Consider the following 22,447-nt stretch of genomic DNA (forward strand, 5'->3'; position numbering starts at 1 on the left):
AATCTTCCTATTAAGGAAGAAACCTTGTCCTAAATTGGACGATGCGTTCAAAAATATGTGCTATTATGTATTTGCCAGTTATCAGATGCCACGGTGTGCCCGCGACACATCGCGGCGCCAGCGCTCTGCCTCGATAAAAAAGAAATAGAAATATTTGATGCGAAACAGAAATGAGTATTTCTAAAGAACATTCCGTTTTATTTATTGCTGTATACAAAACCTATTTAAGCATAATCACATAATTATATTGAGTTGAATAGTTTAGCGAAAACTTACCTATTTACCTCACCGATTTTTTTTATGTAAGCTCCCATTTAGTAAGCACCATTATACTTCCAACATTACAGTTTTTACGTGGATGTATTTAGAAGTCGTTTGTTGAAATATGTTAGAGAGTCATATAAAGAACATTAAAAAATATCAAATTAGGGGGTTTAAAATAAGACTGTTTGTGTGATGAGGAATTTTGAAATACCTTTTAATCACAGCCCAGTGAATGTAAATTAACGCACTCAAGCGATATAAGAAAAGCTGGATCATTTTTTGTCCAGAGAACCAGAATTCAACGGGGGAATGCTGCTAGCATTCTTGCCACCACACGCAGTATTTTTTTTAAATTTCGCCAGTGTGTACTTCTTATGCAATAAAAACATCGCATATCAAGAATAATGAGCTCAATACTAATTTAACGCGATAGTAAATAAATTAAAACGAATCGTAAGGATTCCGAGTTCCGAGTTGGACTACGAAACCCGAACCGTTAAGTCGGTGTGCTCGTTTTTTAATAACAATCAATAAATTTTGTTGCCGAAGTGATTAATCGAAAAACCCATTTGAATATCTAACATACATACGTAGTCATTAGTCGAGATAGGAATGAAGATAAACGATTCCTAATTCGAGTGGCTGAAGAAAATCATAGGTTGCAATGAGCCGTGAACTAAATTGTCTGCAAACATAAAACGTACATCTCGTAAATTGTTCTCAATTTAGTTTAGGTAAATACTAGGGAGTCTAGACATTCCTACCAGTCGTCGTTAACATCTATTTACCAGTATTGCTACGTAACTTAGCGAATGAATATTTATTATAACACTAAACAGTTTCAATAAAAATTAACGATATTTTTTTATAACATGATTTTATTTGATCCGTGCACAATATTTAGTTAAGTATTTATAGATTGTATTGTCACCGGTACCAAAAGTGTGTGCAAATTTTCAGCTCATTTCGTTCTGAACTCTTGCTTAGGTACTGTGATATATGTACAAGGTGGTCAGCGTGTTTCGAGCAGCCATGACAATGACCAACGAAAGCCGACGCGGACGAGGGCAAGTTCCTTTAAAATTTATCACACGATTGGAAAAAAAAGAGTATTTGGCATTAACGTGCCTGCGAATACTAAAGTATTATTTATACTGTTTGTTCGTGACTTAAAATGTTTGACGCTTTGAGAACTTCAAAATTGTAAATAAACATTATCCGTCCGAAAGTTTAGAGTTTAAAAGGGTAATAATATATTCGAATGAAATGAGGTTCTCGTCTGCGGTAGTGACTCATGTACTCGTGTGAAAAGCGAGAGGTCGTCCCTCGGCAGCAGGCAGCAGGCGCTAGCGCAGTCAATCTATGTCTACACATTAGTATGTACAAAACATGCCATGAATCCCGATGAGACGTGGCGCCTAAGGTAACGCGCATGTCTAATAATTGCTCACGTGTTTAAGGCAATTCCATTACTTTGGAAGACCCTTTGGCATACATAATACTCTATAAACATTATATGATTGATGTCATTTCATACGTAACATAGGTGGAAGTAGGTGTCACGGTATATGTACTACTCTCAATGATTATTCATACATATTATTTATGTAATATGTAATGTACATATATGTAATAGATATATGTATATGTTATAAATCACATGTAATCAAATTAGGTATATATAAAATCTACATGAAAACCAACGAATACTGACTCCACGCTTTTATTGGGTACCCTTAACCCTTCAACTGTTTAATTGTACGTTTTTTAAACGAAACTCAAGCAGCCGTATAATACCTCCGCGTGTGGTGAACACAACATTCGATGGCAAGGTTTCGGTTCCGAGAAGGTACGTTAGATCCCTCGCTTGATACGATACGAGAGATTCAAAAATGTACGGCTGTACTGGCACCGGCCGCGCGGCCGCGCAAGCACAAAAAGATTACACTCTTACTGTTTCCTTTTAGATTACTCAGTCAGGGAAGGCAGAACTAAACCCGAGGAATGCGCTGCTTATAGCTTTACAATAATGTATCGGGGAACAAAAAATACCAGTAGTAGGGTTACTTGGAATATTTAACCTCGCTCACCTTCCTTCTCAGTAAGTATAATTAACAAAATAACTTCTTATACCTCATAAACCTTTTGGTTGAAATATTTTGTCTTTATTATATTTATTTTATCACAGAAATGACTTATGTATAAATAAATAAAAATGGTTTGGGTGATGATTAATATTGAATATTGTTTATAAAAACTAAAATTTTTTTTAGAATACAGAGTTACACAAATTGTACTCAGGTGCATGGTGCAAATATTATCACTACATAGTATAAAACAAGGTCACTTCCCGCTGTCTGTTTTAGATCTGTAAAACTTCGCAACGGATTTTGATGCGGTTTTTTTAATAGATACATTGATTCATGAGGAAGGTTTACAAGTATAATACATGCACAATATAATACAGAAATACTGATAGTTTTAGAGGTTCCTAATGTGATGTCGTAAACAAACACATTTATTTGCGGTTACATTGCAAACACTGGCTGAACCCTACGAGATAAATCAAAATAATTTAATATAGTATTGAACACATTAAGATGGTCTACAAAAAAGTCTGTGATGGTATATGTCTATCTCGTAGTGGTAGCCCACAATAACCATTTATAATCCATTACTTTTACGAGAAAGAATGACTTATTTACGAAGCTATTTTAAGCAATACAGCATTAATCCTATCCAATTAAGTATCTAAAATACATTGTGCATTTCATATAGACCATTATGGCCCTTTACAGCATGTAATTTAAATGAATCTTTTCGACAAAGGTGTTACGGATTTAAAATATATGGACATAGCGGTTTGTATTGTATAATGACACAAAAGCTCTGAACGTTGCATATAAACACATCCCGTATTATATTTAGTATCAATATTGCACACGAGCGGAGCCGGGGCGGGTGTGTTTCTATACAAGTTGAACGAACTAGTCTTTAAACTTATTAATACCATTCTGTATCATGAAAAACAATTGGCGTTTAAAGATGTAAGGGTTTATTTTGTTATCATTAGTAGAAAAATGGGCATTGACACCACAGAACTACATTGAAGAAATTAAAATTATATAATATCAATTAAATTAAAACATTACCAAGTCGGTCACATCGCTTAATAGAGATTTCTTCCAGACACCTATGTACATATATCTGAAAACTTGAATTGGCGGGGTGGGTGGTGTTACTATTAATACACGCACATACGAGTCACTAACGTGTTACTGTTTATATAAACAGATACGACTAATCATAATATGACAATACAAATACACTTAACGCATATAATAATATGTAAAATAAATACAGTAAGAGATACTGATAAATACTACGTATAAAAACGTATGTCGTGTCTGAGAAAACAATTTGTAATAATAAATGACATTCAATTTTACCTAATGGCAACATTTATTAAAACTAACGAGAACGTCTGTGTTCAACATATATACGAAACTTTGTACTTACGTTAACAAATACTTAGAAATACAATGCCAATAACCCTCATAATACGTAGAGTGTTTGTGAGTGTTTACGTTACATAGATACTCGTAAGTAAAGTTAGTCAATATCCCACCGCTGCCAAAGGCTACCTTTCCTCTTAAGTTATTGGATAACGATGGGCACGCGGACGTAGCCAGAAGCGCTGCCTTTTAGGTAACCCCGGAGGTGCTCATGGCCATTTGTTGATATTACTAACCGTACTGACTATTATTAATAATATATTTTCGCATTCCTGGATGTAACAGAATTTGTAATTATTATTGTTACCTCCACCACTGAGCATAGAGGAAGACAGGGACAGATTGTATACGAGGGGCAGTATTTAAGAGTATAAATAATTATTTATATTTTTATATTCGTCATAGTGCACTGTAATCATTTTAACTGCTTGTTTGATGACTTAATGAAACAAAAGTTTCGTATAAGAGTAGGTTTCATTCGCTAATCTAACAAATAAGGAATTATTAAGATAACTATGTATCTATACATTACTAATACCAATATATTACTCATTTATTAAATAAATCAATAAATAAATAATAACTTCCCGGTTAAACTTACATAGCTATTGAATTCAAATGACTTCTATGTATGCTTAACTATAATTCAATTATGTAAGATAAAATTGACATTTATATGCAGCTTTGTCGTTTTATTTAGAAATAAATCATGTTATTTGACATCTTACTTCTTACTCATATTATAAATGCGAAAATTTGGACGTCTGTTTCTCAATCACAACAAAACGGCTGAATGCATCTGAATAAAATTGCCACAAAAATAGATTATACTCTGAAACAATTCATACGGCACTTTTGATACCTAACATTAGCACCGATCATATGAGGACAGAGCCACGATTAGCAACTGGTATTAATTTAAATGAACAAAAGGGTTCTGCATATTTAATGACATCCATATATATCCAAACTGCACTTGATGAAGTTAAAATACTGGGAGAGTATCCTAATATTGCCAATTTTAAAAACCCATACCTGACTTAAAGTGAAATAAGCCTCGAATACAATTGAATAACACATATCTGACAATTATTATAGTAATGAGTATAGGCACGCAGTTCAGTGAAGACGCTGAAACGGCTAACAGTCGGCCGTCGGCCGGTGACATCACAACTGGCGCCGCTCCGCGCCAATTGTCAGCAATTGTCTCGTGCTCAGCGGAGTTCGGCCCAAGCAAGCAACTCGCCGTCTAATTAAATTACTTAATAATTATATTGTCTTGTATTGAATAAACGACATCGTAAAACTACAATGGTAAACTTATCAAAAGTATTTCTTTTTATTAGAACAAAATAATAAATAAACTAAGCAATGAGAATTAATTACCTACACAATAGAAATGATGACTAACCGTTACCGAGATTCCGACGTACCAGGAGTTTGGTTTAAGTCGATACTTCTTCATTATACTAAAAGTAGATGTACATATTCGGACTACTCGAATACAAATATTAAAATGCTATACCTACGTAACCGAAAGAATGAAATATCAATATGAACACAGAGGCGAAAATAGGCACAAAATGTATATAACAAACGCATGCTCAGTTTCAGAATGTAATAGAAATTAGTCTATAATAACAAGCAAGTAGGATGCAATTGTCTAAACAATATATATTATAACTCTCATATTGCGGTCATACCTGAGTTATTCCATATAACATGGTAAACAAATTATCGTTAAACTACACCCACGCGTTAAATGGCTTTGGTACGAGTATTGTTATTTTATGTTATGTATATTGTTATTTTCGTTAATTTATAAATGACCCCTACAATTACGAATACATATAATCTATTAGATTAAATTAAAGTCAGGGAGTCTAAAATTATTATACGTAAAAAATATAGTACTAAAAAATGATTCCGAATATTATATGAATAAAAACAGCAATTAAAATTTCCTAGAAAATCTCTACACCCTACCTCTACATACCTACATGTTATGATATCATTTATGATTATGTCCACCTGATCAAATTGACCACGGCAGCTAATGTTTCCCGAAAGTCACTGATATAAAAAGCCAACTCAGCTAAAGAGAGATCTGTCAGCTTCCAATTCCAGAATTCAAATTCTATTCGGAAATTCTAAGAATTTCTGATTAGAAAAGCCCATCATAGTTAGCTCTACTTGTGGCTAGAACTCAAAAACTCATAATCAGCACTGCAGCAGATCACAGGTCAACGAGAAAGATATATAATTACTGATTGTCATCCAGCTAATTAGAGACCTACCAACCTTAGTGGTGTGATCCCGATAGTAATATTGCCTGGAGGTCTCTGCGCTGCTTAATCCGACCCTGAATGAGTGCAAATATTGTCATAATATTATCTTAATGGACGAGATTCTACTTTAATTATAATCAAAGTCCACATTGTCATGAAGGTAATAATGAAAGTTATTAACTACATTGCGCGTCAAAACCGGGAACAATGTTCAAATGAGAAAATAAACATCTGCCAAAGGGCATCGTTCTCATCGGGCGAGGCATTTACATCAATTAGTTAACGTTTTCAGAGTAAAATACAACGAACCGAAATTTGATACGTACTTACGATGTTGTAGTTACACTACTGTCTCGCTAACCCTTAATTGGTTAAAGGAACATGACTGAGCGTTTGATTTATTAACGCGAGTTCGAGTTCGCTGTGCGTTAAGTAATAATAGCTATTAGTTATTACCCATCTTTGACGCCCTCGAGATAGCATTTGGTAGTGAATATCAAGGCTCATATTATATTTGTATGTTTTCAATTTCTTTGTTTTTTGAAGGTCCACGACAAATCGCCCACCAGATGGTAAATGGTCCCGCATACGGTCTGACTTTACTTACGCAGTCAATGTGCCGTCAACCATGCACTCTTAGACGTTGTATTTCTTGTGCCTGTAATAACAATACTTCACTAACTCAAATAGGAAGACTATGCAAAGTATTAATGTTTAGTGATACAATAACTGATGAGTGGCACCACGCAGGTACAAGTAAAGTAAAGTAACATCGCTAAAACTAATTATAAATACAATTAATGTTATATTTACAAGTCTATACTCCTTACCTTATTCATTTATGAATCTCTTTTTTATCAAATATTTATTAGTAAATAATATTTTTATTTATCATTTTATTTAGCCGTGTGTCCGATTGGATATTCCAGAATCCTACCGAATTATCTTAAGTTTTGATTTTTTTGTCTTCTTTTCTTTTAATTTTTATTCTTTGATTCTTAGTTTAATCTTTATTCTTATATTTAATTTTACTGCGGTTACGGCACTCTATCAAATAAATCGTGAGAACAAAAAATGTCTGCTGTTAAGGTTTAATTCTTGTACAAAATTTCATCCTGTTAGACCCACCGACTTAGTCAGTGCGTTGTATTATGTCAGTCACTCAATTTAAAATGCTATTATGTAGATAAACAACCGCGTCGAAAATAAAATAAAAACAATTTTTCTGAGAAATGCCTTGGTTTTATTAATTACATTTTATGTAGGAGATTATTGGTTTATTACATTTTGAATATTAGTATCTCGCCATTAATTTTTTTATTTTTATTTAATTAGATATCATACAGATTATGCTTACAATTATTTCGAAATATATTCGTAACTACTATCAGTATGTATAATACTAGTTGCAGTAATCAAAACATTTTATTGACACATTTTTTAAGTTGGCCATAACTTTAACACGTTGCTTGATTTTAATCAATTATTAATAGCCATCACTAATTACAAAATTCAAGAAAAAATATAGGCAAACTATAAATTAACATAATTTAAAATTAATTTAAAATACTTGACAGGCTATAGGTATAAAATTGACATAAAATAACCGTAAGGAAAACGTTGCTTCAATTCGCAGAAGTCACATTTGATGAGAAGGTAGCGAATAAAGTGCCACGAAATAAAAACATCGATTTATTAATAAACGTATTGTCTTTATGATGATATTCTCCTGACTTATTTGACCACGGCGATTTATCACCTGTGCACAGGTGTGTTGCACATACACAGGCACATTTTCTTTTTGCTCACTCCCAGACTACTAGTCCGATGGCAATACGACACAACTGAAAAGATATCAAACTTCCAAACTCCGAGTTGCTACCGTATTTTTCTAACCTCACCATCAGCCTTTGTTTATATATGAATACTATACGGATAATAAATTATTGATAATAAAAAGGTGGAAAAGAGGAACTACTGAGTAGAAGTACTGAACTACCGAACCGATGGTAGCTTTAAATTAAATTCAACACTGTAACACGACAATTCAATTTTTTTTATGAGTCTACTTGAATAAAGAATATTTTGATTTTGATTTAATTTTGGTGTAACAAAAATAGTAACTCTTATCTGCTAGGATTTGAACTTCGAATAGTCTATGTTATTTTATCCACATTTAACACTGATAATAATAAAAGTACCGATGGTATGTAGTAAGTGACGCCATCTAGTCTTCGTATTGGGAAATGCATAAAAGGCGAAAGTAATATTCTCCTCATTATGACCAGCAGTTGTTATATTATGCTAAAACGGTGAGACTTGCGCAAACTTTAATACAATAAACTCATATTATCTGTGTATATTATATCTGATACATCTCTGGCAAAGCGCCAAGCCTGTTTTCTAAAATAGATGAAAATGCAAGTTTGCAAATTACAATACCACTGCTTTATCCGACCGATATATATAACGTTACATGTAAAACAAATTACACTTATTATTAACATTTACATATATTTAATTATTTTTATTTTAAATACAAGTAGTAAGTATACATTAGTTATATTTTTAGTGTTATAACTTTATCATAAAAATGCTTATTCGACTAAAATTAAATCATGATTAAAGAAAATATAGGTATATTGTTCTGAGTTAAAGTCAATCGATAGAAAACAATATTAACCTAACGCTTTAATGAACTTGCTACAGTAGGTACTACATACAGATATGTTTTCTCTATAATCATTGCCAACTTTTCGGTTCGTATGAAAATAGCCCGGTCGTCAAGAATACTAATGCCCCACTGACCGCGATGGGTAAAACGGAAATCGAATTTTTATCCCTTAATAAATTAATTTGACATTTCTAAATTTTAATGGAGCCATTTCTATCAGGATGAAATATTAGATAGAACTGGAACCCCTTTAATAATTTTAAACAAAATAACCTTGTATTTGTAAATTCAAGATAGCGTTTAAAAAATTGGGCTTGACCCTAGGTACCGTGAATAGCAACTTATTTTTATTTATATTAGATGCGACTCTTGCTCATGTTACATTTTTTCTAGGATTATCAACGGCTGACACAGGACGCACAATTCTTCTCCTTATAAATATTGCTTTCATAGGCATTGATTAGTGATATTTCAAAATGAACTCAAAAAGTCTCAATTATTCTAATTATAAAATGTATGTATATAAGTTTAGCAGTATTTTCAGTATCCTATGATCATCAACAAACCGAATTGGAATAAGCTTCAATCTCCTCCTCTCCTGTCCAGCAGTCTACTACGTTTCATGATTCAAAACGACCATCCTGTCATTTAACAATTGAACACATGGGAAGACGGAGAAGGGACGATAGTTATCATATTGGCACTCAAATTTTGGTCACCATGGCGATCGCTTGAACAGAATAAAAATTGATGTACTCCAATAGCATCTTGCGGCGAGTTCGAACAAGGTAGAATAATAAGCGTTACCAAATTATACGATTTGAGTGGGACTACTATCGCACGGTTACTTAATTTATGCGCCAGCTTAAGCTTAACTTAAGCAGGATGATAGCGGTACAGAAAACCCCCTAACTTTAATGGCTATACGGAAGCAGTCAGACTGTATTTTAGTGATTTCCATCACTAAACGATTCATTTTGTATGAAAAAAATAACCGATGTTCTGCATAACGTAGTGATTGTATTCTCTATAGTGTGCGACAAACGTATCGCGTCACCAAGGGAACACCATACGTCTAATTTGAAAGCACACTGAGTGAATATAAAAAATTTGGGTGAACTAAGGTAAAGTAAGGCGTAAGAAGTTCTACTTCTTCGCTGTTATTAAAAAATATATTTAATAACATGCAAATAATTAATTACAATAAAATAATAATAATCTGCTTGTAAATAGTAATAAAAATAATAATCACAACAATTTACTCATATTTTTTATAATAATTGTTTTTATAATAAACCTATTTATCTTTCATTCACTACCACTAACACTTACTTACAAATAAAGTTATTCACAATTTCAATTTGCAATAAAATAAACATTGTAAAATAAAATAAGATAAGGTGTGATGTTGTTTATTTCGTGTCTTGACGTTTAATTGGCGGCTTAGTGAGCAACTTCATCACTTAAATTTTCATACCATGATCACTCTATACGCATGCAAATTCGCAATATTATTTTTCGTAACACGTTATTATAGCTTTAAAAACCTTCTTCATGAAAAAGTATACATTCATACATTGTACCGACTATTATAGTGACAGGACAAACGATATATATTAGTGTTGCATATCGATAGTCCACTATCGATAGACTATCGATAGACTATCGATAGTTAAGGTGACAAGCGATACTATCGATAGTACTATCGATAGTATCGTAATGGTCAATACTATCGATAGTGCCAATACTATCGATACTATACTATATTCTTTTTTTTAGCATTAGCAGCCTGTAAATTTTCCCACTGCTGGGCTAAAGGCCTCCTCTCCCTTTGAGGAGAAGGTTTGAAGCATATTCTACCACGCTGCTCCAATGCGGGTTGGCGGAATACACATGTGGCAGAATTTCGTTGAAATTAGACACATGCAGGTTTCCTCACGATGTTTTCCTTCACCGCCGAGCACGAGATGAATTATAAACACAAATTAAGCACATGAAAATTCAGTGGTGCCTGCCTGGGTTTGAACCCAAAATCATCGGTTAAGATGCAAGCGTTCTAACCACTGGGCCATCTCAGCATTGTATTGTCACGCGTCAATACTATCGATAGTACCGATACTATTGATAGTTTCCCATGAGCAATACTATTGTAAAATCCATTACTTTTAACTTCTACTATCGATAGTATCGATAGTTTTGTGCTATCTATAGCCAGTAATTCTATATATATAATAACTATTCGATAGTATTACTTTCTCAATAGTGTATACTTAAATAAATGGAATTAAATTTACCACAACATTTGTTTTTAGAATTAAGACATTTTGTGCGAATAAGGAATAATGAAAAATTTGAATGTGAAAAATGTTGTCAATATTTTTTGTGTTTGATTTACGAATAAACATTATAAATACTCATAACATTAAAAAAACTTTTAGAGGACGGTGGCATTACAATGAAACTTTTTTGTAGTAATCTTGAGTGTAGCGATTAGAATACATTACGAACACATTACGTACATTAAAAAACCAATACTATCAAAAAAATCGCTGGCTATCGATAGTCCAAAACTATCGATACTATCGATAGTAGCAATAGTATCGCTACTACCAATAGTATTGCTTACAGAGAGCTAGCGATACTATTGATAGTATCGATAGTATTGGCACTATCGATAGTATTGACCATTACGATACTATCGATAGCACTATCGATATCCTGAATAGTTTTCGATGTCAACTATCGATAGTTCTGCAACGCTGATATCTATTCTATTAATCACAAACAGATATTTAATAGCAATATCCACTTTTATTTATATAACTCAACTAGACTTTTAGGTAACGGCTTTTTATAGCTCGTAAACTGAAATTAATGAATTTAAAGGAGCTATTTTATTATTTTAAGAACATAAAATGTAATTAATCTTATTAGAGACTTTTTACAATACGATTCCTAACCAACCTAGTAAATGTTAAAAATAAAATTGGTTGATTTATGTTACATAATTATAACATTTTCAATTCCTAAATAATAGTCTTGAATTTTAGTCATATCGCTTTAAGTGATGTTAGTTAATATTTAAAACAAATACTATTCCTCGAAGCCAGACCAAAAAAAAGGAAATTATCTATGGATCGTGTTTTCCTTGCAGGTTATTGGTAGCAACAGTTAATACGGAATTTTAATTGGTTCTTATATCTTTTATGTTTTGATTTGCCAATGACTAAAGAGATTGTAAACGGAAACAAACCATGTGCTAAGTGCTAACATGGCGATTTTTCTTGATCATCAACATCATTCATAGCAAATCGTTCTAATAATGTTCGATTTTTATGGGATTGGCATTTGATGTCCAGTATTTTATACTTTTTGACCTATTTTCATCGTTTTGTACATCATAAAATTGACGTGTAAGCATGAGTGTCGACGCGTATGGTCCAAGTTCTCAAACGTTGACATTCTTGGACACCGAGGAAGCTGATCTTATCGGTGCTGATACCCAAGGATCAGAATTTGAATTTACTGATTTCACTCTTCCATCGCAAAGCCAAACACAGGCATCCCAACACGATCATGGACTAACAACATCCAGCCAAGTGAGTGAACTTTTCCTCTTAGCATTTGCATAACCTAATTTAAACAACTTGTATGCATATTGTTAATCTTATTGATGCTTCGATTTGTAGGTGAACGGCCTTGGACGGACAGATCTTAACTCGAAACTTTCAAGTGTAGGGAATACTATAGCGGAATTGCAATTTGAGGAAGAAGATGAAGCACTGTACAGTAGCAAGGAACTGCCAGATCATGCGTGCAAATATTGTGGTATTCACGATCCTGCAACCGTTGTTATGTGCAATATATGTAACAAATGGTAAGGCCGAACGATATATAACTTATATAAGTTACACTGCTTTCCCCATTACTCATAAATTTTAAAGAAAAAACTTACGAATCATTATTTTAGAACGAAAGTGACTATTATTTGCCTCATACAATAAAAAATAGTTCTCATTAAATTAACTTTGCTATGTATATGTTATTCTAGGTTTTGTAATGGACGAGGTAACACCTCTGGATCACACATAATTAACCATCTTGTAAGAGCTAAACACAAGGAAGCAGCACTCCACCGTGACGGACCTCTCGGAGAAACGTTACTGGAATGTTATTCCTGTGGTGCACGGAATGTTTTTGTTCTTGGTTTTATACCAGCCAAGGCTGATTCAGTTGTTGTACTTCTGTGTCGGTAAGTTAATATCAACATAGCCAATTACAATTTGTTCGTTCATTATGTAGTTTAAAATAATATGTTTAAAAATTAATTAAATCTTTCAAACTAAAATAATCATAAAGATATACAAAGTACATGAAATAAAAACTAAATAACATTAAAAACAAGTCATATAATTACCATAACAAGAAGATATAAGTGTTCATCGATGATAAGTGATTCTTATGTTCTGAGTATTGTACATTGCAATTTTGGTTACTAATATTTACTTATTGGTTTTTCTCAATTGTTTGATGTTGTCTGATATGAACAGTGTTATCTTCACTTTCTACTGAATATGAAATCATACTATTCCCAGACAACCAATGGTCTCTTAAGGAAGGCATTCTTTACAAAGAAATAGATTATCTTGATCTCTGACCTCTACTTCTGGCTGTAAATAAATACATTACACATAATTTGTTATCTGCATTATAATTTAAAAATTTTATGAATCAAATATACATATATTGTTTAAATTTATCCTCATTTTAAGGTATATAGTATTTGCACCCCAAAAAGTGACAAAAGCTCAAGCTTGTGCTAGGAAGGGGGTCGACAATAGCCCAAGGGGCTACCTTGGGCTATTGTTGTCCCCATTGGATTGAATCTGCGACTTGTACTATACTAGGCAACCTCCGAACTATTTTATGTATTAATGCTTGATTTTAAGATTGAAATGTACTTTTTTTCTTTTAATAATGAAACAGCAACAAAAGCCTTTTAAAGTCTTTAGTGAAGCCACATATTATAGGATACTACATTACTCTAATACTTTAAAAGTTTCTATTACTCTAATCAAAACTCAAAACCACTTTAGGGTTAGTTTAAAAAGAGTTAAAACTGATTCTATACTTTTTAGTTTAAACTTAACCCTGAATTAAATTAAAATTTATTTTGATTATAAAGTTTAAGTACAATACAAATTCAGTTTTACATGAACTATATATATAATTATTAATTAATAAATATAAATGGGTATTTACTTCTTTAATATATTTTACACATACTGCTATTGGTTGTTTTGGTCTCTTATAAAAATATTCCTTATTTTTAAAGTAACACAATATATTTGCATACTTATTGCTTATTATAATAAAATAACTTACCCTTGTTTGATTTTAGTCAGCCCTGTGCCGCACAAAGTTCTCTTAAAGATATGAATTGGGATCAAGAACAATGGAAACCATTAATTTGTAAGTTTTAATATTATAGATAATGCTTGGATACAAGTCAAATATATATATTAATTAGTTTTATTCATATTTCTTAATCAGCTGATCGTGCCTTTCTGTCGTGGCTTGTGAAAGTACCATCAGAAGCTGAACAAATGAGAGCTCGTCAAGTGAGTATTATCATGTATTATTAAAGTTGAAACTACTGTTTGAACATCATATTTCATAGTTGTTTAATATATTACACATTGTGAGGTGATTAAGAAATTTTAAATAGTAGATTATCAATAATTTTACTTATGTAAAAAAAATTTTTTTCAATTTAATTAATATTTTACAGGTAACACCGCAGCAAATAGGACGACTTGAAGAACTTTGGCGTGACAACGTTGATGCCACTTTTCAAGACTTAGAAAAGCCTGGAGTGGACGAGGAACCCCATCAAGTTCTGTTAAGGTAGTACTTTTTTTAAATAATTACAACTTTACAAATGCTGTCCTTATAAGACAGGCAATGCAATGTGCATAAGGTTTTGTTTTAAATAATGAGCACCCAGTTCAAGTTTTCCTGTTTATTCACTTATACTTATTGCTTAATAATAACATGTACGTATTTTGTCCAACAACAATACATACTGATTTTTAGGTAGACTTACTGTCAATTATTAGCATAAAACATTTAAAAAGTTAGTAAACAATTTTTATTTTATTATAAATAACGAAAACTAAAGAAAAAAATCTTAGGTTAACATATTTGCACACATAAAATGTAAGACTAAAATCATATATTGCGCATAAATTATGCATTTATCCTTATATGTAGTCACCTAATACCCTACTGGATTATGTTTTAAACCTACACTTTGCTATAACAGATACGAAGATGGATACCAATATCAGAATATCTTCGGTCCACTTGTAAAATTAGAAGCTGATTATGATAAGAGACTAAAGGAGTCACAAACACAAGAAGGAATAGAGGTGCGCTGGGATGTCGGCCTCAACAAGAAAACCATTGCGTACTTCACGCTCGCCAAGACCGACAGCGACATGAAACTCATGCACGGGGATGAACTGAGACTGAGGTACCAGGATGAATACATATATATTTATTTTTCAATGACTGTTAAACTCATGGTAGTAAGTTTCGTTTTTATTTAATTTTATTGACAGATATGTCGGTGAGCTGCACAAAGCCTGGTCTGGTGTTGGTCACGTAATCAAAGTGCCCGATAATTATGGAGACGATGTCGGTCTGGAGCTGAAGAGTGGAGCCGGAGCTCCCCTTGACTGCACTTCCAATTTCGTAGTCGATTTTATCTGGAAGAGTACTTCTTTTGACAGGTACATAAGAAATTCATTTCGTATATAAACCTTGACTGATTATTTAATTGTAAACATTATACAGGTGAAATTAAAGCATTAGCAAGTATAAACCTTTTTAAAAAAACGTTTAAGCAATTCTGAATGAAAAAATAAAATAATAATAAAATTAGTTATGCATGTAGTAAGTAGCAATAGGATGTGTAGCGATATCCACCGCGACTCGCGTGACCCGCGCCGCCCGCGCCGCTGTAGCGGCCTAAGATAAATTACTTATGAAATATTGCATTTAAAGTAATGTCATTATTTGAAGAGAAAATATTTCAGTATTTAAACACTATTTAAAAGTGTTATTTAGTATTATCATATTTAAAGAAAAGAAAGAAATTTGGTGGTTAAAAAGAAAAAAAGCATTTGTTATCAATGTTTTTGTAGTAATTATTATTATTTATAGTTATAATTGTAATAGATTTTAAAGAATTTTGGGACTTTTACTTCTTTAGCTTCTGTTTTGCGATATTTTAATCACAATGTATAAGAGAAGATGATTTAAATGGTAACCTGTGTATAAGAATATGTAAATAATTTGATAATAGCCTGTAAGTTTGGACATGAAATGTAATTAACGAATACTTAAATTTAATTTGCCAACGGAAAGAGGTTTTTTTAATAATAATCATAAATATTTCCAGGATGCAGTTGGCTCTGCGCAAGTTCGCGGTGGACGATTCGTCGGTTTCGGGCTACATATACCGCCGCCTCTTGGGACACGAAGTGGAGGAAGTCCTGTTTCGTGTGCATCTGCCGAAACACTTCAGTGCGCCGAATCTACCAGACCTTAACAGGTCTCAGGTATGGTAATCATTTTACCCTCCTATGCATATATAGCACTGCTACCTACCACCGACCCGACCCGATTTTTTAAATAAATTTTTTAAAGTTGAATTTTTACTTATTTTGAAAAAATCTAAAAAACGCGATAACTCGAAAATGGTTCACTTTTGCATTATGCATATGGGGGTTAAAATTATTGCAAATAGTCCCCCCCTATTACCTCCTATCGGGAATACGTCGAATTACCAATAACCCTGGAAAACCTGTTAATACTTTTAAATATTTTATAATACCATTGAATTTAAAATTTGTTTTATTTATTTATTTATATATTTAATAAGTACACTAACAATATACATATTAATTGATGGTTTACACAACATCCAAAAAAAGAAAATCAACTTCTGATATGTACATCGATTACAAGTGTACATAACATTCACAGATTTTTATTTTTATTATTTTTATTATTTTTATTTTTATTCATTTTTCATTTTTTGTTTTCAGGTATATGCTGTCAAGCATGCACTTCAACGACCTCTCTCCTTGATTCAAGGCCCTCCAGGAACAGGCAAGACCGTCACATCGGCGACCATTGTATATCAACTTGTTCGGCAAAACGGTGGCCCAGTACTTGTATGTGCACCGTCCAATACTGCCGTCGACCAACTCACCGAGAAAATCCATAGAACCGGACTCAAAGTAGTCCGTCTGTGCGCCAAATCAAGAGAAGCTATGGAGTCTTCTGTGTCGTTCCTGGCACTACACGAACAGGCTCGTGCCCTGGGCTCGGCCGACAGCGAGCTGCGCAAGTTGACGAGGTTAAAAGAGGAAGCTGGCGAATTATCTGCTGCCGATGAGAGACGCTATCGTGCACTTCGTCGTGCTGCAGAGAGACGACTTCTGGATGCTGCTGACGTCGTTTGCACCACCTGTGTCGGGGCAGGGGATCCGAGAGTCGCTCGAATGCGTTTCCAGTCTATCCTGATAGACGAGGGCATGCAGTCCACTGAGCCCGAATGTATGGTACCAGTGGTGCTCGGAGCCAGACAACTGATTCTTGTCGGTGATCATTGTCAGTTGGGTCCCGTCGTCATGTGCAAAAAAGCCGCTAAAGCGGGTCTGAGCCAGAGTCTGTTCGAGAGACTTGTGGTCCTTGGTATTCGTCCTTTTAGATTAGAGGTACAATATCGTATGCATCCTGAACTCTCACGTTTTCCGTCTGATTTCTTTTACGAGGGTTCCCTTCAAAATGGAGTAAGTGCAGAAGAAAGACGTTTACACAAAATCGATTTTCCTTGGCCCCGACCGGATAGACCGATGTTCTTTTACGTAACTCAAGGCCAGGAAGAGATAGCCGGCTCGGGAACGTCCTACTTAAACCGAACGGAAGCGGCGAACGTAGAAAAACTAACGACCCGCTTTTTGAAAGCCGGCGTCCGCCCGGAACAGATCGGCATCATAACGCCGTACGAGGGACAACGGTCGTATCTCGTACAACATATGCAGTATCAGGGAAGCCTACACGCCAAACTCTACCAGGAGATCGAAGTGGCCAGCGTCGACGCCTTCCAGGGTCGAGAGAAAGATATCATAATCATGTCCTGCGTCCGCTCGAACGAGCACCAGGGCATAGGGTTCCTGAGCGACCCGCGACGCCTGAACGTCGCGCTGACGCGGGCCAAGTACGGCCTCATCGTGGTCGGCAACCCCAAGGTGCTCAGCAAGCAGCCGCTGTGGAACCACCTGCTCGCCTTCTACAAGGAGCGGCGCGTGCTCACCGAGGGCCCGCTGTCCAACCTCAAGGAGTCCGCCATCCAGTTCGCGAAGCCCAAGAAGCTCGTGAACGCGCACAACCCCGGCTCGCACTTCATGTCCACGTCCATGTTCGACGCGCGCGAGGCCATGGTGCCCGGCTCCGTGTACGACCGCGCGCGGCCGCCGCGCGACCCGCTGGCCTACGTGGGCCCCGAGCGCGCGCCCGCCGCGCCCGTGCCCGCCGCCGCCTTCGCCGCGCTCGCCGCGCCGCGCGCGCGCCCGCCCGCCGAGCCGCCGCGCGCGCGCCGCCGCCCGCCGCGCCTCTCGCAGGAGCCGCTGTCGCAGCAGCCGCCGCTGTCGCTGTCGCAGGGCGCCTCGCAGCCCGACTTCAGCCAGGAGTCGGCCGCGCCCGACTGCCCGTCGCAGCCGGACGGGCTGCTGTCGCAGGACTCCACGTACCAGGGCGGCTTCCGCGCGCGCGCCGGCCAGTACTGAGAGCCGACCTCGCAGTTCCGGGGTGGACGACACGCTGCTGACGAGAGCGACTCGGCCGGGCTCGCCGCGGACCGGCGGCCGGCGCGCCGCGCGGGAGGTGCCTTCGCGCTCGATTCGATTCTCACGCGCGAGGAATTATAATAAATTACAGGATAGATATAGAGATGTTTGATCAAATATTCGGGAATTACACGCATTGACACATAGTAGTATCGGACCCGCCCAGCGGCCCGATTCGCTCCTGCGGGTCGGCGACCTTCAGCGCTAAATTTGTTTAAACTCGTGATTCGATAATCGTACACTGTCCCTGAGTGGATACCGTTACCGCTACCGTTTTAAATCCAAAGTACGGAATCATCATCATTCGCCCTTCAGTAGTTAACTTGTTTACTTCCAAACGAAAACATACAGAGGAAAGGATAGCGTGGTAGAACTGTACTCAATTAGGGCATCTTTTTCGTGGTTTTGTTTCCATTATTCATTATCCTTGGTATAAGCAATCATTAAAATCAATGCTCCGTATTAGACAATATTCAGCAATAAATGCTTGTTGTTTTTCCTTCATAAACTAGGATGTTATTGTTACGTAAATACTGAATATATACCATTGAGGGTACAGAGTAACAAAAATTAGACAATGTGTTAACAATATCATATGTGTAGTCGTTAGTAGTAATCCAACACAATATGACCTATTGTTATGTTTTAATGTCTTCATTTTTTATTTAAAAACCTTACACTAAAATCGATGTTCATATTTACATATGAAACTAATTCAAACAATTACGATTATTTTTATTTACATGTCTGTACAATTGATATTAACTAATCAAAGATTATATTAACATCTTATATCGGCTCTGACATTCAGAAATTTTACCTCATTTTATTTAGTATAGATTTACCGAGTAATTCCATACTCAAATATAAGGTTTTTTAAATGTTGTAATTTTTTATCGACAGAACTGTTTCTAAAATAAAATATGACTTTCACTTGATTGGATTACAAAATTGTATTTTTTATTTATATTGTATTGGTAAGTGAACACACAACTCATTCTGATAGAATTATGTTACAAATGATAATGCTCAATGTTTTATTACTTTGTGAAGGAAAAATCAATAAAGACATCCATAAAAAAAAATCGTTATTTTTTTTTATAATATTAGTACACAAACAGACTTCATATCCTTCCTCATATCAAATAATATAATAAATCTGTTTTGCATTACAACAAAACAGTTATTATGTGTGTGAGAAAACACACAGCATTGTTTGAAGAAGCATCCATAAATCTTACCATAAACAATTAAAAAATAGAAGTTCATCTTAACTCTCTTTCCGTCCTTTGTTACCTTTCTCTTTCACACACAGCAGAGCGCGCCATTTTGTTTCAAATTTGCGCGCCACTGACATTGTCAAATCATAGTCTTCATCCACCACCAGCAAGCACCTTGCTACAATGCTGTGTGTTTTCTCACACACATAATAACTGTTTTGTTGTAATGCAAAACAGATTTATTATATGTGTATCTAAAACACACAGCATTGCTTGAAGACCTGTTTGATATCTGCTGGTGTAAGAATACAAACGCTATGTGAATTATAATCAATTAAAACAAACATGATGTTTAATATATTTGTAGCAGCACTTTGTAAGACGCCGTCGTTGAAACAAGATTAGTCCCGAAAAGGACTGTTTTGCGCACCGCGTTTATATTTCGTCGTTGAAACAAGATTAGTCCCGAAAAGGACTGTTTTTATTATTACGTCATGTTCGATTGAAACAAGAAACGGCACGCAAGATAGCTCTGATAAGAACTGTTTTTAGATTCGTTTATCTTCATATCTCTTCAAGCATCTTCATCTTTCTTCAACACTTCAAGAACTTCACTTCACAACACATGGCGAGTCGACACGGCGATCTTCGGTGCAGTCGTCCTTTCTCCGCGCGGCGCTCGAACAAAATGGCCGACGCGACGTGCCGGAGCGTAATTTATAGCTACGGTGTCGCGGGTATGTGAACTAGCATGATGCGCGCGCAGCTCGGCGCGTGACGTCAGCGTGCGCGAGCAGGACGGAACGACATCTCCCACCTCTTTTGTTACTTATTGTTTTTATATACTGTTTTTTAATTGGCTAATTGATTTTGCAATTTTCGATTAAATCATTCATTCGACCACTCATCAAGAGTATTATTCAAGAAGCCTGAACTCTCCTCTAAATATTCTATATGTTCAACTTCCTTTACTGAACCCTATAATTGAATATACTTATCATGTCAGTAGAAATAATATTTAAATATAAAATCTATATTCATCATATTATAATTAAAAAACAAATAAATTGACAAAATATATCTCAGGAATTAACAAAAAAGAAATATAGTTAGAAAATAATTATTAATTCTACCCCTAGGTAAATTAAGTAACTTTATCAATTGAGATCAATATTTATCAACAAAAATATACTAAGTTTATGTATTATACTATATTCTTTCAAGTTAGTCTTGAATATTAAATCAAAATAATAACAGTATTTAACTAAATATTTGAAAAATTCTTCATTAGTAAGTCTTCCTTATAAGTATCTCCCCTTTTCTCCACTACTCGACAATAATACTTTCTAAAGGTCTGGGCACTTCTCCAATTGCCTCTACTTAAAATCTCATCTATAGGTCTATTTTCCAACCAGCTTCTAGATGCTACAGCAGATCTTACACTACCTGGTGTTGCATCAATTCCCTTGTCCTTAAATATTGATTTTATCCAGCCTGCTATCATTGTTCGAGTGGCTGGTTTAATCACACCAGTAATTGATATAAATAAGTTATTTAAACCTCCTTCAACGTCTAGTGTTGGTTACCTCAATTAGCTTTTTGATGTGTCTTACTGGACAAAAACATTCTTCAGTGTGTTGTTTTAATAACCACCCAGGTTGTCTATTATTGATATCATCTGTCTTTGAGCCAAACCTTGGCCATAACTTAATTACTCCCTTATCTTGGTCTATTTCTAAACTTTCTTCAGATACATCCAAGAGTGTGAGGTCATGAATTCTTCTTCCAGAAGCTAAAAGAAGAATTATTGCTGTTCTTCTAACTATATCAAAAATTGTATTACAATTTGGTGTCTTTAAGCCATTCAAATAATAATGATGTGTCCCATATTGGTGTCTTTCTTTCTTGAGGTCTTTCTAAGGAAATAGCTTTTAATATTTGGTTTATAAAAAAATTCTTTGATAAATTGTTAAAACCACAGTAAGTAGAGACTGCAGACTTATGTAGAAGTACAGTTCGGTAAGCTAACCCATCTTTCAAATAAATTTTGGCTAAAAATCTAGCAACATCTATAGCCTGAGGCATCTTAGGATCTATTCTGTGGAATTTACACCATAAATCCATCTTTTTATAGGGGCCTTATAAGTAGTTTTAGTTGCTGCTCGCCAACTCTTATTTATTAATTCCTTTTCCTCTAAGGACCAGTGCGCTATTTTATCTGCCCACCCCCAACTTTCCACGCTAGCAGCTTTAACTTCTCCAGATCTGGTGGGTTCTTCCCCGTTGTCAGATCTATTAAATAATGATGTAGGTCTGGTATCACCAATGGTTCTGCCAGAGTTCGTGCTCAAAGTCAAAGTCAAAAGTCAAAAATCTTTATTCAATATAGAAGTGTTTGCACTTGCTTATTGATTGTCAAAAATCTACCACCGGTTCGGAATTTAGCACCTCGGACCTGAGAAGAACCGGCGAAAGAAACTCAGCGGGATATATATTTTTTCATTTTTTTTAACCATTTTCCATGTAGGTACAATGATAAGTATATATTAGTTGTTTGAAACAGCCT

At 35.1% G+C, this 22,447-nt stretch overlaps 1 protein-coding gene across 1 annotated transcript; it reads left to right on the plus strand.

The window, feature by feature from the left end:
* The first annotated feature begins 11,983 nt into the window (after window positions 1–11,983).
* On the plus strand, window positions 11,984–19,723 carry LOC125067600 (regulator of nonsense transcripts 1). The gene is made up of 10 exons (XM_047676259.1): window positions 11,984–12,340; window positions 12,431–12,618; window positions 12,793–12,993; window positions 14,143–14,213; window positions 14,295–14,362; window positions 14,533–14,648; window positions 15,067–15,276; window positions 15,365–15,535; window positions 16,207–16,366; window positions 16,856–19,723. The coding sequence occupies exons 1-10, from the start codon at window positions 12,161–12,163 to the stop codon at window positions 18,599–18,601; spliced, it is 3,111 nt and encodes a 1,036-aa protein (XP_047532215.1). The 5' UTR covers window positions 11,984–12,160; the 3' UTR covers window positions 18,602–19,723.
* The last annotated feature ends 2,724 nt before the right edge of the window (window positions 19,724–22,447 follow it).

The sequence above is a fragment of the Vanessa atalanta genome, chromosome 12, assembly GCF_905147765.1.
Source record: "Vanessa atalanta chromosome 12, ilVanAtal1.2, whole genome shotgun sequence".
Lineage (NCBI taxonomy): Eukaryota > Metazoa > Arthropoda > Insecta > Lepidoptera > Nymphalidae > Vanessa > Vanessa atalanta.